Source organism: Diadema setosum, chromosome 7 (assembly GCF_964275005.1).
Source record: "Diadema setosum chromosome 7, eeDiaSeto1, whole genome shotgun sequence".
In the NCBI taxonomy this organism is placed as follows: Eukaryota; Metazoa; Echinodermata; class Echinoidea; order Diadematoida; family Diadematidae; genus Diadema; species Diadema setosum.
The window spans coordinates 23,934,366-23,956,845 of NC_092691.1; the positions used below are offsets into that span (position 1 = coordinate 23,934,366).

Sequence of the window (22,480 nt, forward strand, 5' to 3'; positions counted from 1 at the left end):
TGTTTTCTATATTTCCATTTTACTTACTAGGTTCATGTCACGTGTTTGGTAAATTTGGATGACTCTGAATGTGTGGATGTCCGAGCATTCGTGAAACTTTACTGATGTTAGACCCACAGATGTTAGACTTACAATATAGATCCCTGCAAAAACTCCTGATAGATACATTTGCACTTCTTTTTTTTTTCTGTTACTAGAAATGTAAGCATACTTCAGTTTGACAAAGGGAGATAATACCGAAATGATAAGTAATGGTAAACATCAATATTTTCATGTGAATAATTTTTCTTGATGAGTGCCTCAAAAACATATTTGTGGGTTCTTGAATTCACACTGTGCAAATTTCAACCCATTCAAATTGCACAGAGAAAATTGTGAAGACATTTTCACTGGTTTTAGAAGTAGCACGACATGCGCGAAAATGAATGAATAGCTAAAATGTTGCATGTACCGTAGGTACAGTAATGCGTACACCAAGCCCTTCTGTCACTTCACTGATCATAGGGTGAAGGCATCTGAGATGAGCATGTGATGATTTTCAGATGTACCCATTTGAAAGGACTCCTCTCCCCCCCCCCTCCCATCCACCAATCTGAACATCGTATACCTTCTACCATTCCCCTGTGCCTTCTTCAACCTGTTCTGTTCACTCTCGTCAAATATTCTTCCACCTCCCCAATCTCAATGACCACGCCAGCATCCAAGCCGCGTCTATAGCTTGCCACTCGGTAACCCTAGACAGTGCCGCAGTGGTGTGCCGCTCAGGTAAACACGGTTGCTGCATCTGCGATGCTACAGTGATGGTAAACCTTCCACCTGTTTCATACTTCTTTGAACTCCCCAAACCACTCCCTTTTCACCACCTTATTGAGATTCTAGTCATTACATTTTCTTTTTCTTTTGTGCCCGATGGGCCGAGTGGAAAGTTTACCTGTGTTTTTTTTTTCTCTCCCCCTGTGAATTTCTTTGCTGAATCTCCTTTCCCAAATTTTTGATGACCGCAGCGATAAAGTGCTGAACGAATGTCATTCTGATCTGCAATTAGATTACAATCATTTGAGGCAATTTATAAGAGTACCCCATGGAAACATTAAAAAACAAAAATAGAGAAAATGGGGGTAGGGGAGGTGCAGGCAGTGCTGGTGAGGGTACATGTTTGTGCTGCTCATATTACATCACATATCTAGGGCTGAGTGATGTTTTTTTTCCCCTCTCCTTCAAACATGCTTGTTTTTTGATGTAACATTTTTCTTGTCTGAAATTTGTAAACAAAGCCAGGAAAATTTGTGTGTTCCCCTTTCTTTAGTGAAAGGATTAGGTTGACTTTGCTCTGTAGTAATGCCATGTTCCAATTCTACTGGACAGAATTACCACACTCAACATAGTTGTCTGGATAAAATTTACCATTACAAACATTGTTTTAATTTCAATTTCAATCTCTATTGTCCATTTGGAAATTCTTTATTTTTGTTTTTGTTTCACATCTTACTCATAGATGCTGTACATAGAACATCATGATGATGGTGATGTTGATGATATGATATGTTTCTTTACTGTCAGTTCAGTCAGGAGAACAGAAACTTGTTTTTCATCGGTACACAAACATTTGCAGTTTCTGATTTTGATTCACAAATTATTGAAAGAAGACTCATTTTGATATATATGTTTTTGCTTTCATTTTTTTTTCAGTGCATGTTTAAACTACAGCAAACAGAAAACCTTTCATCCATCACATATAATAACTATCTTGCATTATGTGTGTGATTACACCATAGCCTAGAAATGTATAGAGTTTGAAGGTAGTGGCTGGAACATGTCAAATCTGTTGGCAGTGGTAATGTTTAAACCAGTTTATCTCATTTAAAAATGCACTTTGTAGTCTGCCCAGAATGCTGGAACACAGAGCAGTATCTATAACCGTAAACAAGGCAAGAGATACCCTTCTCTAATAGCAGAAAACAGAAATACAATACAACAAAATCAAACAATACTTGGTTTTCCCATGCTTTCTTGCTCAAAAGGTATTTAAATGCAAAAGCCTCGAGCAAAACAAGTCTCAAACACAGGTGTGTCTGATTATTTTAGCAGACACACGTAAGTACACAAACACATGCACGCACATCCACTCATGCTCATACTTACAAGGCGTTTTCAGTTACACCTACGTAGATCCTGAATATTGCGGTAAGATCGTGCTGGCAATAGCAAGTTTTAGTATGTTAGCTGAACCCATATACCCTTGGCAAGTAGGATCTAACATGCCAGTTTGTTTTCAGGATTGGAGTATAGATAAACTAACAGTTTCAATGATTAATTTATTTTTTTTTTTCAAGTATGACAACTGTTAGTGTTTCCATTTAAATAAATTTCAAATTCACTTTTTCAGTTTTATGGCAAGTATTTTTTTCCCCAAGGAATAAGTTTTCACACACTATGATAAACATATAATAATGATGATTATGTTGTGAAAAGGAAATAATGAAAACATTTTTAAGCAACTCTGAAAAGTATTGCAATGTATCATTAGCAAAGCTATAATTGAGGAAAAACTAAGAGTTGGGTGAGATGGAGAATAATTAGATGCTCAAGACAAATTTACAAATTTCTTTCAAATATTTCAAAGCTTATGCAGAAAGGGAATCTAGAATTATGGAAAATGGAAATGCAGCTGATATGAAGAAAAGAGTTCTAATTGACCCTGTGAGAAACAGACTGTAAAAAGTAAAAAAATAAAACAAGCACAAAATTGAGAAGATGGGATGCAGCTCTGGCAGCATACCGTGTGTAGGCCAAGTGTATTCCTCGTATTTGCCCAGCAGTATCAATACTCCGTAATCAAATAAGGCAGAGTTCTTTTGTGCCCAAATCGAATTACCGGTAAGAACAAGGATTATATGCATCTGTCATGATCCTGGGTATGATGTGCAATAAGACGGGGGGTACGCAGAAGAAAAACAAAAGTGCTCCTGTGTACCGTATGTGATTATAGTTGATAAATCAAGCTCGATTTTTTGCCGGGATTCGAGCACACCTCATTAGATATATGGGGCTTGGAGTGGGAACTTTCCTTGAAAGAAATAATGCCGGGGCTGTCTTCCTGGTTTGACAGATTCTCCGCCCCCCTTTTATTTCGTTCATTTCCTCGAGAGATGTATGTCCGGGCAGAGTCATGAGTGGTGAAGACAAGAAGACACATCTTTGTCAGTAATCATGAGCTCCTTTGAAACCTGCATCGGTTCCATCATACTGGTTTGACAATGCCACATAGTGATATAAATTCATCAGAGGAACATTATCCATCTTGTTATATGCGACATCATGAACGGTGGCAGACATATACAGCGCGCCCATGATATTTGAATATCATGATATATGAAAAGAGAAACATAATACTATCGATGTACTTAAAATAACTGCAGCTGTAATATATTTCTTCAGTATCGTTGACGCACCATGTTATCCTAATAATGTTGCCAAAATTCTAGCCAAGAATTCTGCATGCTTCGAGATACTTTGGGTGAAAAGTAGGAATTCTAATACAGTGGAACCTTGTCATGAAGAGGTCCAATATAACAAAGCTCTCTTTTATTACAAGGTGAATTTGCTAGCCCAAACTCTTTGTATTTCTCTGGTTTAGTACCTTGAAAAAGTGAGAAACCTGCTATCACATGGGAATTGCCATGTTTTTAGGACCTCACTATAACAACACGTTCCCCTGTTTTTTGTCCCCCCCCCCCCCAAAAAAAAAAAATCAACATAAACTATAAACTGCATTTGAATTCTAAATGTCCAGCATGCCTGACCGCACTAACTTCTTTAAAGCCAATTTTCCCCCAAATTGTATTTTTTAGGTAGCCAGAAGTCTTCCCTTGTCTGTGCCATATACTTTTGGAAATAAAGTGGGACAAAATATAGGATATCACTGGAAAGCTCAGAGGTGTGGAAAATTTAGTTATACCAAAATTGAAAAATCGATGTTGCTGACTTTTTCATGCTCTCGTGGTGAATGGGTGCGTTAAAAACTCTTCTTTCACCATGTACTACTCACCAAGGGCAGTGGGAGACAGTTATATTGAATTCATATGCATGATGTACCAATTTGAACTGGTCTGCACTCAAGATCGTAATAACCATGGGGCTCAATGTACATGTAAGATGGAGACATAGGGCTTTGTGAGTGTGTTGGTCAAAGCACTGTGGTATAAGGCAGATAGGCAAGAAAATACTACAAGGAAGGAAGTGATGTTGTCATGGTGCCCCTTAAACATTGATCACCCATTGACTTGCCCATATGTGATAAGACTTTGCAGTATTTCTTGTCCTTTTTTTTTCTGTTGTGGGGAGGGTGGGAGGGGAGGGAGACATTTATTTATCTGATAGTCAAAATGAATTTCTTTTGGCGATTCACAATTTCCGAGCTTTTCTGTAAACTCTGTTTATTTGTTTGATGTTCTTGGTTGGAAAAAGAAATATACTGGTAATAGCGTGGAATCAAATTCATAAAAACGATCTGTAAGCATTATGTTCGAAGAGCATTGTAGAGATGTGTTGTCACAATGTTCTTACCCTGAATGTCTCCTCAATAGGGCTTTATAGAAGATACTGTGTTTTCATGCCGTCTATTCTCGTGCTCTTAACTCGTTGAGGACGGTTTGATTTTGCTACAACATGCATTTCCCGTAGAGGCTTGCCTGAGTGTACTTGGGGCTCGGCCTCAATGGTTTAAAGTGACTGTCCGTATTCTTGTATCTACCCTACCACTAAGAAGCTATGACGCATGTTGTATAATCAAACCTATTCTGGATCAGAGATGAGTTTAATAAGGTCAGAGTTAAAAGTTTTATGAAGTCACAAAACTCCCGGTGTTTTCCAAGGATTGCTGTGAAATGTCATTGGTGAAATGTTGGTTCCAAAATCTTGGGAATATCAAGTGCCAGAGGTCTACATCATACTCTAAAATGGACCTTTTAGGCAGTATCAAACTCAAGAAACTCAACAGTTTATGTCACACTTGATACATGGAAATGACAAAGGGCAATGTACTCTTGAATATGCTTTGGGCCCCAAATTGTTATTCACTTATAAGCAATATAAACTATTGCTAATAGTTGCGTGCTGTTATTTTTGCAGTTCAGAAGTAAAACTTGTGAAGATTTCAGCTCATACATAAATTGCAGACTTGAAGGACCTAATTCCTTCAATTTAAGTCTAAATATTAAGATTTTGTTATTTTATTTTATTTTAGTGTAAGGAATGAACGAGAACATACCCAAGATGCAATTTCATTGAAGTTGATGCCTTGGTATTGTATTTTGGGCTTTTGAGTTATGATGAAAGAAGTTACAAGAATAACTAGAATAGTATTCCCTGGATGAAATGCTGAAGCCAAACACCATGTCATATATATAAAGGCATCTCCTATCTCCATCTTCATGCTGCTAAATTGCTCAATACCAACTTCCTGGAAAAGACCGAAAGTATAATGCTCCCCGCTCTGGAGAAAATGCACGTGCGGAAGTCTTGCAGCGCTGAAATGGCAATGAGGCAGATCGAGTTCGAAGCACAATGATGGACGAACATCGTGTGCTCCTCTCAGCAAAGTTGATGAAGATGAGAGTACCAGTAACATGGTGGCTCACCCAGTTGCTCACCAGTGGGTCACGGGAGCGGGACGAGATAGAAAGAGGCGGCAAACTTAACCCGTCGAGGATGGGATGATTTTACTGCAACACGCATTTCCCAAAGACCCCTGCCCGGGTATACTCCTCCTCAACAGGTTAAGTTTCCCTGATCATAGTTTCCATGTGCATAGGTACTTGGACGCTGAATTCTGAATCTGCCAGGGAGGGCCCTGATCAAGTTGACGATAATTGATGAGATGGTGTAGGAAGAGAAAATGGCCCAGGCAAACTGCCATATTCAGCATCTAGCAAGGGGGCAATATTTAAACTGACGTGTTCATCATGGATCCAGGCTTAGAAGTGCCTGGAAACATGATAGTGTACGAAAGAAGTATAGCAGTATACCTCTTTTCATACATTTTCATTGTTCTTTAGCAGGGTCATTTTGTGGACATAGAAATATTCATTTTCATGAATATCATGATTTGTGTTATTGTTGATATATCTTATATTTCACTTTGTCAGAAGTCACATACAGTACCATATCATTACATATAATATGTGTTGCTTGAAGGTTTGCGGTAACACCATAAAGTTACCGCAAAACTTTCTCCCTCTTATAATGATATGCATTGTACAATGTAAAGTCTATATCCTGTTTTAAATCACTACCGCCACAAGTGGGTGAAACCTACAACCTGCAGAGGTTATGTTTTTGATTCTGTATGTTTGTTTGTCCTTCTGTCTGTTTGTCTGTTTTGTGCACGGGATAACTCAAGAACAAATGAACAAATTTTTACAAAATTTGCAGGGTCTGTTTATAGTGAAGTAAAGAAAGATACTATTAAATTCGGGGATCATGAGGTCAAAAGTCATACGTCATGAGCGTCATGAAATACATAAAATAAGCTTAATCTCCCAATAACTCAGTGATGGATGATCAGATTTTCACCGGATGTGTTGTGTAGATGTCCCTATACATCTATGTAAGTGTTGAAAGTAGTGTCTATGAAATGGCAATATTGTAATCATGGCTGCTGGGTGGAGGCCAGCTGACAGCAGGGCCCTGTTTCATAGAGCTGTTTGTAAAGTTACGAGCAACTTACGAGCAACTGGTGATCAGTTCTTGTTGCTGAATTATGGAAATTCTGATAGGTATAGCACATCAGAACTGATCACCAGTCGCTCGTAAGCTGTTCATAACTTTACGAACAGCTTTATGAAACAGGGCACTGCTCTCTCAGAGTGCTCCTCTTCTGTTTTGTGTGTGTATCATTTTTTTTCTTTTTTTTTTTTCCTTCCTCCCAGTCACCAGTGTTTTTTGAAGTTCTATCTTTCAATTCTGCTCTGTCTTCTTCTTTTTCCTCCTTTTCTTCATCATCTTCTTCTTTTTTCTTCTTTTTTTGTATGAGTGTATTCTGATCATGATTCTGGGATAAATTAGTAGAATATGGTTTTGTACTTAGAAATGCAGTAAAATTGTGCTGATTCTGTCAATGAATGTTAAATATGCTGACCGTCTCATTCTTGTCTTCAAAATTCACAGCCGTTCTCCTGTTTGAATGTGCAAAATGTCAATATTAGCTATCAGTAACATAAGGCTCTTTTTTTCTGATCATTTGTCCCACTATCATCATGACATGGATGCTACTTTTGAATTTTTTTTTGTTTTCTGTTTATAAGTTGTTTTTTTTAAATGAAAAATCTGTGTAGTACGAATTACATCACAAATTCTCTGCTGTCAGAGAACATTTGTGTGTTTGTGTATGTTTGTGGGGGGGGGGGGGGGAGGGTGATGTTCTACCTGCATGTCATAATACACCTTTTCTGTGCCAGGCACTTTGGAGTGTGTGTGTACAAGGCCATGGGGTTTTCTGTGCCAATTGGCTCTCAAGGCATACAAAGGGTTAACAGACATAAGTTAAGAAGAAAAGAGAGAGAATCTATGCCTGATTTGCTTAATTTACTTTAGCATTAATAAATTTGTTTTTCATTTAGTCAATTTCTCTTAGTAAAAGCTGTCAATATATGCATATATGCACTGTAAACACTTTCAGCAATTTTCTGGTTTCTTCCAGTCCTATCAGCCCCTTTAATATCTATCCACTTTTTCCATTCATATTGCAAAGGATTCAAATTTGTGAGTAGATCTTAGTGGCTGCCATAAATTTTATCACCATGCTTTTGGGAGATCACAATGAATATAATGCATAATATAAGTTGGGGAAACAGCCTCCATTCTGACATGAGCAGGAAAAAAAAAAATGTTTCCATGGCAATTACATCACCTGTCCAAGAGATGTGACATCAGAAATTATGTTAGGCAAGCTAGTGTCTGTGTGCTTGGCATGGTGGGTGGAAGACAATGGTGTAATAACAACCACTGATGACGCAGGTCTCTCTGACTTTATCTGGCAACCTTTTCCGGGCAGAATTCATTGTATTCAGATAGGCACCATGGGGTCTATTCTTGTGACTTTACGTATCTTGGCCTTTTTCTGTCTTTATCACTGTCTGCCCATACGTCTCATCCTCTTTGTGCGTGTGTTATCGATGCAAAGATGGTGTCTGAGCCGTGGCAGACTGACATAAGATCAAGGGCAAAGGCAGGAGAATAATTATCGAGGCTGCTTCTTCTCACTTCCACCCTGAAGGGTGGTTGTTGTGGTGATGGATGTTATCAGCTCAATATCACTTTCAAATTACCAATATGGATGAAACCACGCTAGAGGGGGGGGGGGGGGGGGAAGGCATCAATGCAGTCGTGGTATCTCCGCGACCCAGAATGATGTCATCTTTGGCGGCATCATCTTCCCTTCCTCCTCCTCCCTGGCACTGGAGCTGCCGCCAGAAGACGGGTCTTGAGTAGGGCGTTGACGCAGTGTCGCTCCAGCCTCCCTGGTGCCCGACATTATTGATGTGGATGACATTGTCAGGAGGGGGATGACTGCATCCATAATAGAGCGTTGCCATGGGAACAGAGCAAGAAGGTGCTGAGGCTTTAGAGCTGTGTCTTTTGTTATCTCTGACCACACTTATATTATTTTTTTTACCTCCATTGAACCGGGTATTGCTGTCTTTACGTCGTCTGCGCCTTTTCAGGCGAGTAATGATCTCTCCTCATAACTTGTGATAGACATCATTTATTAAAAAATGATTTAAGACGTTTGTCTCGGAGATTTGCCTTTGATCTTAAGCATCATTTATGAAAGATGATTTTGGATGTTTGTCTCTTTAAATTTGCCATGGATCTTTCATTATGTTCTAAGGAATCATAATTTTCTGGAGAGGATATGAAACTTCCTGTGCCACTCATCTCGACTGTCACACCAAAGAGTACCAAGTAAAATACAGTGCCATACAACTCTTGAAGATCTCTCTGATGCACTTATTAAAACAGCTAATGACGGATGGATGGAGAATGGAGTCACAAAGCTAAACATGAAAATTACGAGTGTTTTATGTTTCTTTTGAGCTGGTCAATTTTCTGGGGGAGCATGATACAGTGGCTGCTGTGAGAGTATGGCCATAATGGTATTTGACATCAACTCAGTCCTTCTCAAATCAGATTTTTATATCAGATCGGATGACAGCTGCTTCTACGATTGTCATTATTAGGAAGTAATTTGTGAAAATACATTGATGATGAGATTGTATTACTTTAAAAAACAACAAATTAGATATCTCTGCCATTCATACATGGTGTGATTGCAAAGTCAAAGCCAAGGTTTTGATATATATGCTATGTTAAATAAAGTGCCTTCATGCACAAAGAAATGGCACACTAGGTTCACATTACTAGGATACAACTATCTTACCTTGTTTTAAACATGTATAGCAAGTCCTGATTGAAAAATTTAAGTTATGTGGACAAGACTTGGATGAAAACTCAAGAAATTATGATGGAATCGTATTTGAAATCTATTGTTCAGTTTAATATGTGTAATTAGTATAAATATTGCTTTATACCACATTTCCGGGACTCTTTCAGAATGTTGCGTATGTCTTGCGTATGGCACAGACATCATGTAATCAAGTCAAATCATTGATGAATTATCATCATCAAAGAGAAATTTAGTTATCATTTCTTTTGAATGTTGAATGATTGTTTGTTCTTGATAGGAGGTAACCTAGTGAAGTGCGGCTGCATAGTCTTTTATTTTTTCCTTTGAGAAATGGTGAGAAAGTCGTAAGTTTTCTTTCACAGGAATTAATCCTTTACCATGGCAGAGGATGATAGTATTTGCCTTATGTGCTCATGATAAAAAGTCTCCTCTCTAAAGTAGGTGTCAAATCTAAGATATTTGGTGATAGGACTTTTAGAAAAATGGTACTGATCATTATGGAATAATCCCCCTCTCAGTTTTAGATGCAATGCAGATTTTGATATATTTATATCTGTGTTAAAACTCATCTTTTTGATAATTGTGGATTATATGTGAATAGAGAAATATTTGTAGGATTTTGTTTCGATGTGTACACACATAGAGACTGTCTTATGGTATTATGCATTCTAACAACTGATTATCACATATGTATTATTATTTTTATCATGCAGTCCATCATTAAGTGGGGAAATGAAATCGACTCATTGAGAAATGAATTTGTGACAAGGAAATATACTTCAGAGCTGGATGATGTCTGCATTGTAATTTGTTAATTCCCCTCCAAAGGCTTGCTATCTTGCGTAGGCGTCTCTGAGAATACCTCTTTGTGATAACCTTAGTATGATGGTTTTTGTGTTATGTGCGTCGAGGACGTTTCCCGATTACCTGCTCATCAGTCAAAATCCAGCTAAGTTGCTGGTGGATTGTCTTCTGAGTACTTACGAAGTTTAAAGGATGTGCTTGATTATCACTCCAGTAGCGGAGACATGATGTCGCTCGCGTGAAAGGAGAATTCCTTGTGGCGTTGTCGCATGTGATGAGGAGAAAAATATGTGACGCTAATTGGCAGTCGAGAACATGACATCGTGGTTACACTGTTCAAAGTTGATTTGCACTTACACCTCTCCCAGATGCGATTGGGCACGCTGTGTTTGCCAAGTTTGTCGTGCATTGATTCCTTGTTTCTGGTACATGCATCATTGACGCGCACGCGTGTGCTGCGGGAAGCGCAACTTATCGATTTGTAACAAGGGCCTCCGTCTCTGCAAGATGCATCTATTTCTCACCAGGTGTCTCCAGATTGGATTTTGCAATAAACTTGAAGATCTATCCTTCCAGCTCCTCATCTCTCTTCAAAGGAAGATTACAATTTGATACACTGTACCTCACTCTTTCTTTCTTTTTTTTTTTTTTTGGGGGGGGGGGGAGGGACTTACACTTATTTTACAGGGAAACTTGTGATTGATAGATAATTGATGTGATTTCGTACAATTTATCACAGCAGTTCTCTCATAAAGTACCGACACAAACTGACAAAGTATATAAGCATAGCGTGTGAGAGAGTTTGCTTGGATATAGTATAGTTTATAATGTAGTGATAACTCACATTTCTGATAAAATAGATAGATAGCATTAAAGTTGTATGCTACATCATATGTAGGCCTATATAAATGGAAAATAAGCTCAAGACTGCCATCATAGGGATAACTGGACATGAATTGCTTCACAACTACAAAGTAAAATGTTACTGGATACAAAATTTTGAATGAAGTTATGAAGGGGGATTTTGTGGATAAAGCTAAATAAGATGGAAATCAGGAAGTAAATATTTGGGATGAACACAAAAAGGACACTGAATAACTATTCAAAACTCTGGCTTTGTAATAATCAGGCAGCTACATTCAGAACAGTGAAACCAAAGAAGCTGTTGAAAAGTGATAATTAAAAGAAGACACTACGTATGAACACTACAGCCAACTAGTCAAAACTGGTTTCTCCTGTCGAGTTATGAAGTGTCATGTTCAAACGTCTCCCACAGCCTTGATCATGATTTGATTCATCGTTCAGACCCAGCACAGGGTGTTTACACACTCCCTTCTTTCCGGGAACGCGTGACCGTCCTCCATTAGGCAAAAATCATTCAGTATTGAATTTCACATCTTAAACCAGGCTGCTTTTGTGCTCCTTAGCGATCAAAGTAAATACCCATGCCAGGATATGGCAGCCATGCAGGAGATGACACTCACAAAGAAATGATGAAAAAAAAAGAAGGAAAAACCCTGAGGGAAGCTCATACTTTCAAACATATTCATGTTTAGAATAGATCAATACAGGAACACACATGCACACACACACACACACACACACACACAAACACACATAGTCCTTTTTTTTTTTTTTTTTTTTTTTTGGGGGGGGGGGCTTGGGGACAAGTACCTAAAGTATCCTGAGAATGTGATATCTGAAAACTTAATCACGATGTCGACAGTTTATATCTTTTCTTTGAAACTTTGTCAGCATACTCAGCGATAATAGGACAACAACAACAAAAGAAATCACCTTTTATGTTCACTCAGTTACAGTGATGTGAGTTAATTCATGTCAGTATACGTCCATCTGAAACTGACATTACCTGCCCAGGTAAGCCATACATGTCCCTTTTTTCATAATGACCTAGAATATTCCCCTGTCTGGAAATGTTGACTTTCTGGTTTGCTTGCATATGTCATCACTTTTTCATCAATCATTTTTATCTGTTTCCTGGGGACTATCAATCTGTGTCATTCTACTGAACATTTCATTTGAGTAGCCAGGACTCCAGACTCCAGAATTTATCATTTATACTGGACTCCAATTACATGGCCAAATTTTTGTCCTCCATAGAGGATCCCTTGTGACTTCTTGATTACAAGATCATCGTGGGTAATGATGATTCAGCAGTTTCTGTCAAGATGGCCTTATTCTTCAGGCACCCAACAGGATGCTTTTTGCATGTATACATTCATGTAAGTCTAGATATCCTTTTTTTTAGTGATAAGAATTGGTTTCTTTAATTTTTCTATAAATTGATTTCTGTCTTTTATTCATGCAGGCCCATCATGTGTTACTTTAAATTTAAAGTTATACTTGATGATAATTACCAACATGTCAGATATGAATGTAAATTTTAGCATTTTCATGCGAAGTAAAATAAGATAGAAAACTCTCACATATGATGACGTTGTTTTCCTTCCCTTAGCCAATACACACACACACAAACATATAAACCTTAATATTGAAACACATGTATATATTTAATATATATTTATATATACACACATAGAAACACACACACACACACACATATATATATATATATATATATATATATATATATATATATGTGTATATATATACATATATATATATCACAAACTTTAAAACGAAGTGTTCATGTACATTTTATTTTTGCGAGAGCCAAGATTCGCAAAATTCAAATGCATACTAAAGTTGTTGTGTACATTATATGCATTGAATGCAAGAGGCAATCAGGAAAAATTTCATGCTGCAAAAAATGCCACTGGCTCCAATTTGAGAAAATTTCATGCCGCGAAAATAACTTGCTTTTAGATATAGGCCTGCATCTGTATATGAAAAAATATATATGTATGTGCATACACATACAGAGCCCATTCAGTATTTGGCAGGATATGACAGTTTTGCAGTCAGTCTTCAAACAACTCTAACACACATCATCTCATTGCCATGTAGTTAACACAGTGGCCAAATTCCATAGCTTTGAAGTACACGTGGGTGTGACTTGTTCTACCAAGTAAATGCCAAATCTGTCTACATAGGGCTCCAGCCTCTGCCACCGCAAAACTGGAAATGATTCTGTCAAAGTACATTTCACTATGAAGCAGCTGGAAAGAGTGTGGAGCCAAATTGTTACTCCGTGCAGAATCGTTCATGTGGGATGGTTGCAAAGAGGATGGACTGATGTCAAGTCAGCTGAGTGGAATTGATGCAGGTTTTTCTACCATTTGACGTCATAAGTCCGATTCTTTCAAACCTCGGCTTATTTCCTCCTGAGTATGGGAGGAAAAACGTTCACTCTATCTTTTTCTTCCTTCTTTTTTTTTTCTGCCCTGAGGTAGTGTCGAAATGATCGTTCCTGCATGCAGCTTAACACGTAATTTGGGCAAAGCTCACAACAAAAAAAAGTTTTCCTTCCTTTTGTGGCTCAGATCATTATGCTTTTATAGGGAATGTAATTGTAATGGTGTATTTCCTGTGTACAAACAAGATGTGCTTTGGAAAAAAAAACCCACAAGAAAAAAAACAAAACAAACTACTGTCTTGATAGAAAGTTTGTGATATGTTATGCATTGCTGTAGACAATTAACCTTTGGTTGGGGGGGGGGGTAGTGGGATGACGGAAGAGCACATTTAGTGAAGATTCGTATGTGGGCCAATGGGGGACTTGTATTGCAATGACATCATCACCGTATTTGCATAGGCCATGCACAACAGATAGCAGCCCTGTTTCTTTAGAAATGTGTTATTCAAAGTTAGGTTTGATGCAGATCTGCTCGTTTTTGACCGATTTTGTTTGTTGGTTTATTTAAACCTTGTCTGTTCCTCCTGTCTGCTACATCGTACTCCCATCGTTTTAAACGTCAACTTGAAAGTGGGACGGGATTCTCATTAAGAACTCATCTCTCGTGCGATACCTGCTGTATGCGATCTCCATTATCATGTGGGTATTGTTTTAACAAATGGCTGGTTACATTAATGACATTAGCAGGCTTCCCTGCTCCGAGAGCGTTCCCACGATCCTTCCACGGTTCTGTATCATCTTGCATCTTTGTTGTTGTTGTTGTTGTTATTGTTGTTGTCTGTTCTTTGTAAATGTGCCACTTTGAAGGAACATGATGTTGCTTCTATACTATGTATTAAATGGAAGTAAGAGTTTTTGAGAAAACAGAAAATCAACAAAATGCTTGCTGTTGCAGTAAGCAATAGGGAACTATCTTTAAGGATAGCCCAGTTTTTCTTGACCTAGCCCGTGGATTCCACTACAATGGCAGCCATGCTCTGAGGTGTGTTTCTTTTATGAGTGTTGACATGGAAATAGGTTGCATTTTCAACTCTGAAGTAATGCCACAAGCTGCATGATATACTCAAAGCCCAAATTATTGTGGACAAGGAAATAGATACTCAGTTTTAAGAAGAAAGAAAGAAATAAAGAAAGAAAAAAATATGATATATACATATATATAAATATATATATCATTGTTGCATCTCCTCCTTCCAGTGGCATTCTGAAGAAAAAAAATTATAGATAGAAGTTTCCACGGAGACCCAGAAACTTGCCGAAGGGGGGGGGGGGGGGTTGGGGCTGGGGCAGCTCAGAAGGATATTGCAAACTTCTGCAAAGTGCTCTATTTTGCCTGAGGTTGTTTTTCATGAAACATGAAGTAGGCAGCTCTCCTTTTATCTATCCCGTTGAGTTTTGCTTCCAGTTAGTCACATATATCACATCCCGTATGTAGCAAATCCTTTCGTGTTTTCCATGTGTCTTATCCGATCAGAGAGTTATAAATGCTACATGTAGATGCTAGTTCATATACCCATGTGTCCAGTTCAATTGGTACAGTCTTGATTGCAAAACACATTCATCCATTCTCCATTGCACTTTTATGATTTCATCCATTTGACCATTCAGATCAGACCTGTGGATAACATTGAGGTGTTGTTTGGAAAAGCTCCGAGTGGTGAAAAGAAGGTATATTATGCATTTTCTCTTCCAGGAATGGCGAGTTTGATTGCGCTGCATGCATTGATTTTTCATCAACTATATGAGGGTGCTCAGAACACTGCGCAAGATGACAAAGTCGTCACCCGGGAGATTTCAATGCGTGGAAGAAGATGATGAAGCAATTACTAGATATATCTCTGTGGGAGCACCAGTGAACAGATTTGCGTGGTCAAAATTGCCAGCTTCTTTGTTACAGAGATGCTATTTTGCAATTATATCGACATTATGAAAAATGCTTGTCGTCCTCAATCTGTTGACCAACCTTCCTTTCTAAAAATTCAGTGCACGTCCCCAATGAATGGCTGCCTTATTATTACTCATACACATTTGACTGGCCTATTCTCATATTGTTTACATCAGTGGTCATCTTGCCTATGAAAGCCTTATGGGGCAGTTCTCATTAATTCTGATTCTTATCATGATTGTTTCTCGTTAAGAAATGATCACCAGAAAATTTGATTCTCATTACAAAATGATATTTAGATTATGACAAGCAGAGAAAATGAATGGAACACATTGCATTCAAAACCAAACATCTTTTGAAATATTGAAAATTCTGCTGTGCATGCAGCCTGCAGCAATGTTGAGAATCAAAAAAGAAGAAGAAAAGAAAGAAGAAGTATTGTCACCAAACTATATATCTACAGTACAATAAACCTGAGCAATGAGTGGTCGACATGTTTAAGATAAGTAGAATGCAATGTACGAAGGGAATGCAGATAAAACCAGTACAATCCAGTCTGGTTCAGTAAAATGGGAATCACATGATCGACACACCGCCCACTGTAGGATTGCATGAGCACACAAGATTCCAGTCTATAGCATGGCACATATGAAAGGCAGCTCTTCTTGCATGGCACATGTGAAAAGCAGCTCTTCTTGCATGAAGTTTCATTTTCTCCCCTTTTGATAATGGCCACTATGCAGAGCAAGCTTGAGACTGTCGTCCATCACCCAGAAATAATGACAGATTTTCGGGACTGCTCTACCTCCAAGCATGCCGTTTTTGCAGTTATATTCTGTTTGTTCGTTGATCTTCAGGGGATATGTTAGCTGCCACTTAATTACACAAGACATGGTAGCTGAACATGATTATATTGCAAGGATGCCAGTTTTCAGGCACAAGCCTGAACTCGACCCCTGGTAGTGTCAAAATTCAGGCACTTTTGTGTGCATGCCTCATGTAGATGTAGATTTATTTAAGGCCCTCTTTTTCATTCTAATTGGCATTCCTGATATTGTGTGTCCCCATTCTCAATCATATCAGTGCATTCTTCAGAAAACTCTACAAAATTTCAAGAGGAAGTCCAACTGAATGCCCTATGGAATATCACAATTTGCTGATGTTGACCAGAGTTTTCATGAAGGCTGACCAACTTTATTAACAAATTTCCCAAGGGCCTGAACCATTTGTGCCCTTGAACTACATGTGTATACTAGTGAATTAAAGTGTAAAATTATGTTCCCCTTGAGATCTGAGGAGAATATGAAATTCTCTTGTCCTTCTTTACTAGCTGAATGCTGTTTTCATCCAAAAACTGTTTGCATTTTAAAATAATAGCAATTTATGGTATTTATGCAATCCAAACCCATCCTTCATGAACTTGCATAGATAAAGTAAAATAGATTTATGTCACCTATTAACAAATCCAAAATTTCTGTCTGAGCTTTTATGAACATGCATTCACACTACAACGATCACTCATGTACAGAGTACAACTGTTCCAACTATTACACATGTAAAGGTGATATGCAGCATTAATGATTATCCTGAAATCTTACTGAATTATTGCTGAAATTCATTGCTTTAATGCATTAATTCGATATGCAGTGGAGTTATGTCATGGGGTATTCTGCCATGCACTGAGGAACATAAATTACCATCAGTGGACATCAGTGGAGACCAAGCTGTCATAGACATGAGATAAATTGAAATAATTTTCCCGATGTGAGCAAGGTATATTGAATACAACAGACTGAATTTAGTTGTCTTCTTTAACACATGATCTTGTACAAACGTAATACAGAGTCTGAATGTAAAGTCCATAGGCTAAAAATGAAAATGCATGAAACGTTGGCAAACACACACCATCTATTTCACTCTGTCTTCAGTTCTAGGAATATGACACACGCCGTCTATGTTATTGACATTTAGCACTGAGAAGTAGGTCTATGACTGACGTCAAAGTAGGAAAATTAGGTAGTGAACAAGGTTAACTCATAATTCATATATCTGCTTTGTGCTTTTATCTCATTATTTGTATTGTATAGAGCAAGTCGAGAAAAATTCATACTACGTATGATTCACATTCCCTGTGCAACAATGCATTCTCTCATGAAATCCCTACCAATTATCCCATTCTTGAAGTTTTCAATGCACTCATAACAGATGAAAAATGTGGCAGAAATGAAGGTTCTAATTATTTACAACACTTGATATATGAAGTCTAATTATCTGAGCTTTATCAAGAAAAGATTTAATTAAAAAGTTCTGTTCAAATCCACATAGTTATTAATCCCAGCCTGCACGGCATATCCTGTGAATCTGCTGCTGTCTCACTAAGGCCCCCCCCCCCCCCCCCCCCCCCCCCCGGTGCTGCCACATCAAGTAATGCATGTTTAGAAATGTAAAAATCAGCACTCTGCATGGAGACTGATTAACCCATATTGGGCCAGCTACGGGATATCGTATGGTTGGTACAATCCCCGCAGAGGCCACATACGGAATGTCCTATAGTCGAAAAAGCCGTGCAGTGATGCAGCCAAGCATTAGAACCTTCTTGAATGGCATTATCGCTGAATGAATTGTGTTTGAATTATGTTTCTTTCTTCTTTTTTTTTGCCAATAGAAAGCAGCTGTTTTCATAGCTGTTGGTTTGAATGCGCTCATGTGAAAAATTGGCAGGCCTCAGGTGTTTGTGCATGTGCATGCGCTTGTTTGAAATGGCTTGACATTTATCATGTATAAAAGTTGGTGACACAACATTTGCTCCTGTGACAATTGCTCCGATCTTATGTTCTTCGAGCACAAAGGGTTAGGGTTAGGGTTGTGATAGGGCTTTAGGTTTAGTTTGATGTGAGGATTAGGGTTGGGGTTATGTTGTTAGTAGAATGTAGATTTTTTTGTGGCAGCAATTGTTTGTATATAGGAGCAAATGTCATGGAACCATGTAAGTGATAGTATTAAATTGATCTTCTAAAGTGCTGGTCAGTTAGCACTATCTTATGTCTATCTCGGGGGTTGGTGACTCAAAAGATGAAGTTTATCATCTAAAGAAGATAACCTGTGGAGACAAAAAGATAATTTGTGATCTAAAGAAGATAACTTGTGGGGACAAAAAAAAGAAAGTTTGTCATCTAAAGAAGATGTGGATTAAGGTTCTAAGAAGAAGCACACTTTTAGAAAGAATGTAAAAGGGAGAGTTGATTGATGGGCATTTTCATGTCAGAGTTCTGTTCTTGTTATGTTATCCTGTAAAGCAGAATTTTACCACGAGTAACATTGATGTAAACAGTCCAGTAAAAAGCAGTGCTGTTTGTTTCCTGTTATATAACTGTGTGACCAATTTCATATGACTTGTATGTGGCAACATTGTATCTGTGACCTACTTCGCTGCATGTAAGTCACATCCAGCAGAATTCCAGCAGAGCAATCCTTTTGATTTGAGTGTAGCAGTAAAAAAACAAGCAGCACTGTTAGCTTTTTATATCACTCTTTTCCTGTGGCATAGCTTTTGCAACACAATCTGTGGTGACCTATTTTGTTGCGTCATATCCACACTTTTTCTCTTCCCTCTTCCTAGTGTGCATGACTGATCAAATCCATCAAACACTGGACAGTCACACTGATGAACCCTTGACAAAACTATGTAGATATAAATTCCTTCACCCATGTAGGCCTTGTGAAGTCATATTGAATATATACAGCTGTATGTATATATGTATGTACGTACAAAAATGCATATCATGTACTGTAAAAGTGGAAATTTTTGCGGTGTTGAAATTTTCGCGCATTTCGCGCAACCAGAAACTAGCGCGAAAATAAAAGCACGCGAATATTTTTGCTTGCCATACGTTCCTGTGCGTAATGTCTTGATTCCGCGGAATTAAAAACACGCGAAACTCTTCTGACCCGGCCTAGCGCGAAAAATTAGTCGCGCGAAAATATCCACTTTTACAGTACATATAAGGGGCCCACAGGACTCAACATCAGCAGTGGCCCAGGGTCAGTAAAAATTGATGTCAGGCCACCAAACTTTGAAAAAGGTTATCTTTTGGAAGCCCAATTGGGCAACTAAGATTCAAAATGGATTGGTATGTTTCTTTTTGTTGGGGAGGGCCCTACATTTCTCTTTTGGGCCAGCAGAATTTCATATTCGAAGATTTTAGTGGCCTGATAAGCTACCAGAAAAACAACAACCAGTGTGTATAAATGTGTGTGTTAGTAGGGACTCAACCCCAGTCATCTCTTAATCTCTTGTCTTGACCTCCTAGCAAACTAGAGATACTGATCACGTGAACATGCACACAATATTATGGAGCATGCCCTCCTGTGCTATCTTTAGCCTTATTATTATTATTTTTTTTTTTGGAACATGTATGGCAGAACTGAAGTCTGGTGAGAAAATGCAGAATCGAGAGAAATACATCTTAGGTGGGAGGCACACATCTATAGAGCAGAAGAACTTCAAACTCCAAACTCAAGAAGGATAATAGGAGATTTTGTGAAAATGGTTTCAAAGCGAGAGATCTCTTTCCCACAGCAGGAGAGTTGGGGTCTTTGTGTTATTATGTATGTGTATATCTATATTTATAAAGTGTAAGTAATCTAATTTACTCTGCATATGCCATTAAATCTTGTTAACATGTTTGCATCTGATGCAGCCTGAAATGCTATCACACAGCAATATACCAGTTGAATAATGAATCTTATTTACTGCCCCCACATGTCCCCAAATAAAAAAAACAAAACAGAACAATAAACAAATACAAAAATCATGGAAGCAGAAAACCAAAGCGTCTGCAAAAAGAGTCACCGGGAAGTATCCCTAAATTGGCAACATGAAAACCCACGCAATCACCTTTACGAGGCGTCTGTGTGGTAATGAGAGCCCAGCTGTCCCAGGTCCGTCCCATCCCCCATCATCAGTCCCGTCGTCCGTGTATATGCAGAGCTCTTCAAAGGCTAAAAAGGTGGCAATTTAAGCTCTTAGGGGCATTATGTGTTGAGCCTACTGTGATATCGGGAGGGCAAATGCCCCCCCCCCCCCCCCCGTTTTCTCGAAAGGGACGGCAAAATAAACAGACCGTCATGTTTAGCTGCAGGAAAAACAAGATGAAATATGCCTGTGATGTGTTTTTGTACAATAATCAGATTCTTTATGGCTTTATGGCAGTTTGAGGTATTAGGTGGAAACGATGTGAGTATTCATGTAGTGGAGCTGGAATATGATTTTAATGTATAAACATGTCTCTCTGTAGAGATATGGATAGTTACTTTATACTCTTGTGTAAGTTTTGGGAACAAATTTTTAGTAGGAGGACAATACATTGTCATGACCGTGTTGTTCAGATTAACCTGTAAACATTTTGTGTGCATAAACATACATAGATTTGTTGAAAAAAAGTTTTTTGTTGTCCATTTAATTTTTTTTTAACAACTCATAGGATTCTTCATGCTTGAGATACTTGTCCTCCCCATTAGGCACATTCCCGGAGTTCAGTAGGAATATCAGAACATGATCAAAACTAGAAAAGCGCTTGGAGAGCGCACACCTCCGCCAAGCAGCTACTTTCCACCGTGATCTTGCTCTTCCATAGAGATTAGTGATTTCCACCCACTGAAAAATCGCCCGCTTTCCCAATATAGAAGCCTTTGTTACGTCATAAACCCTCAGCTGCGCGGTGCGCCTCACCCCAGCAGAAACTAGAGCACACACTTTAGTGCGCGCATGCAAACGTCAATACGCGCAGCCTGAACTCCCAAGTTCATTGACCCTACCTGTCAAAATATCAAAAATCCTTCATCAATTCCCCCAAAATTCTCGGATCACTACCAAAATGTAATCATCTCTTACTTGTATCATTCTAAACCTTTCGTGCAAGTTTCTTTCAAATCTGTTAACTACTTTTTGAGTTATTTTGCACAAACAAACAACCAAACCAACCAATGGCAACGAAAACATAACCTCCTCCCTTGGCGGAGGTAATAAGGTAGTCTTCCCCCTATATGAATGACTTTTCAGATACTGTATGTACCTGTGAAAACAAATTGTTGTCTCTATCATATAGCACATCAGTAAATTATGGTTTCTTCTTTTTATTTACAATGTATTATATGGGTCTATAGTAATTGACAATAAAGTAGTGGAGGTGCATAGTGAGCCTAGCATCACAATTATTGTAGAACCAGACAACGCTGATGCCTTTGTCTGGATTATTGACAGGATACAGGGCGGATGTTGTTGCCTGGATACCTAGTGTTTCTACCGGAACCAGCATCTGTGAAGTGAAATTGAGTGTGCATGCCTGTGTTTGTCTGTGCTTTAAACCTAGATAGGTTTGGCTCGTGAATGGCTAGACACTCTCGAAATCACACTGCAGCAATATTCTGTTTTCATGCATCACTCTGGTTTTTAATGTATATCTAGTATATATTTTCTGAAAGTCAAATCTCAGCATTCCAGAGCCGTTTGAGAATCAAAATATCGTAGCAGCACAGTCTCTCTTCCTTTATTTTGTTTCTTTATTTGTTTTTATTCCCTTTTGTCTTTTAAAACTAATTCTGCGATGTAATACATACGAGACCTCAACATCCCAGTGACATTTTGTTTTCATGCCTCTTCCATTCAGTGTGTCCACATAATATGCGGTAAGCTGATATACACCATGTCTGCTGCCTCCCAAGTTGATGTGTTTACATGATTTTTTTTTTTTTTCTAAAGGTGGTTACTGTATCCAGAAACTGTTCTGCAGCCTGCAGGAATGATATTTCTCAAATGTCATGGTGTAATTTGAAGTGATTCGTGCTAGGCACCATTATGGGGCTCCTGTTGCAAAGGGAAGAATGAAGGTTTTGCTACACTTGTTTTGGTGCATAAGTTTTGAAACAAGATTTTTTCGAACCTTGAGTGTTCGCATTTGTGCAAATGCGTTATAAGAAATGATGCATC

General features: G+C 38.4%; 1 protein-coding gene across 1 annotated transcript in view; it reads left to right on the forward strand.

Annotated features, from left to right (window-relative positions):
- The window catches only part of LOC140230463 (sodium/potassium/calcium exchanger 2-like), a 103,749-nt gene that overhangs the window by 19,636 nt on the left and 61,633 nt on the right, over positions 1-22,480 (forward strand). Inside the window, exon 2 of the mRNA XM_072310616.1 lies at positions 3,852-3,875. Coding sequence (XP_072166717.1) covers positions 3,852-3,875 — 24 coding nt within the window. The remainder of the gene's footprint in view (positions 1-3,851; positions 3,876-22,480) is intronic.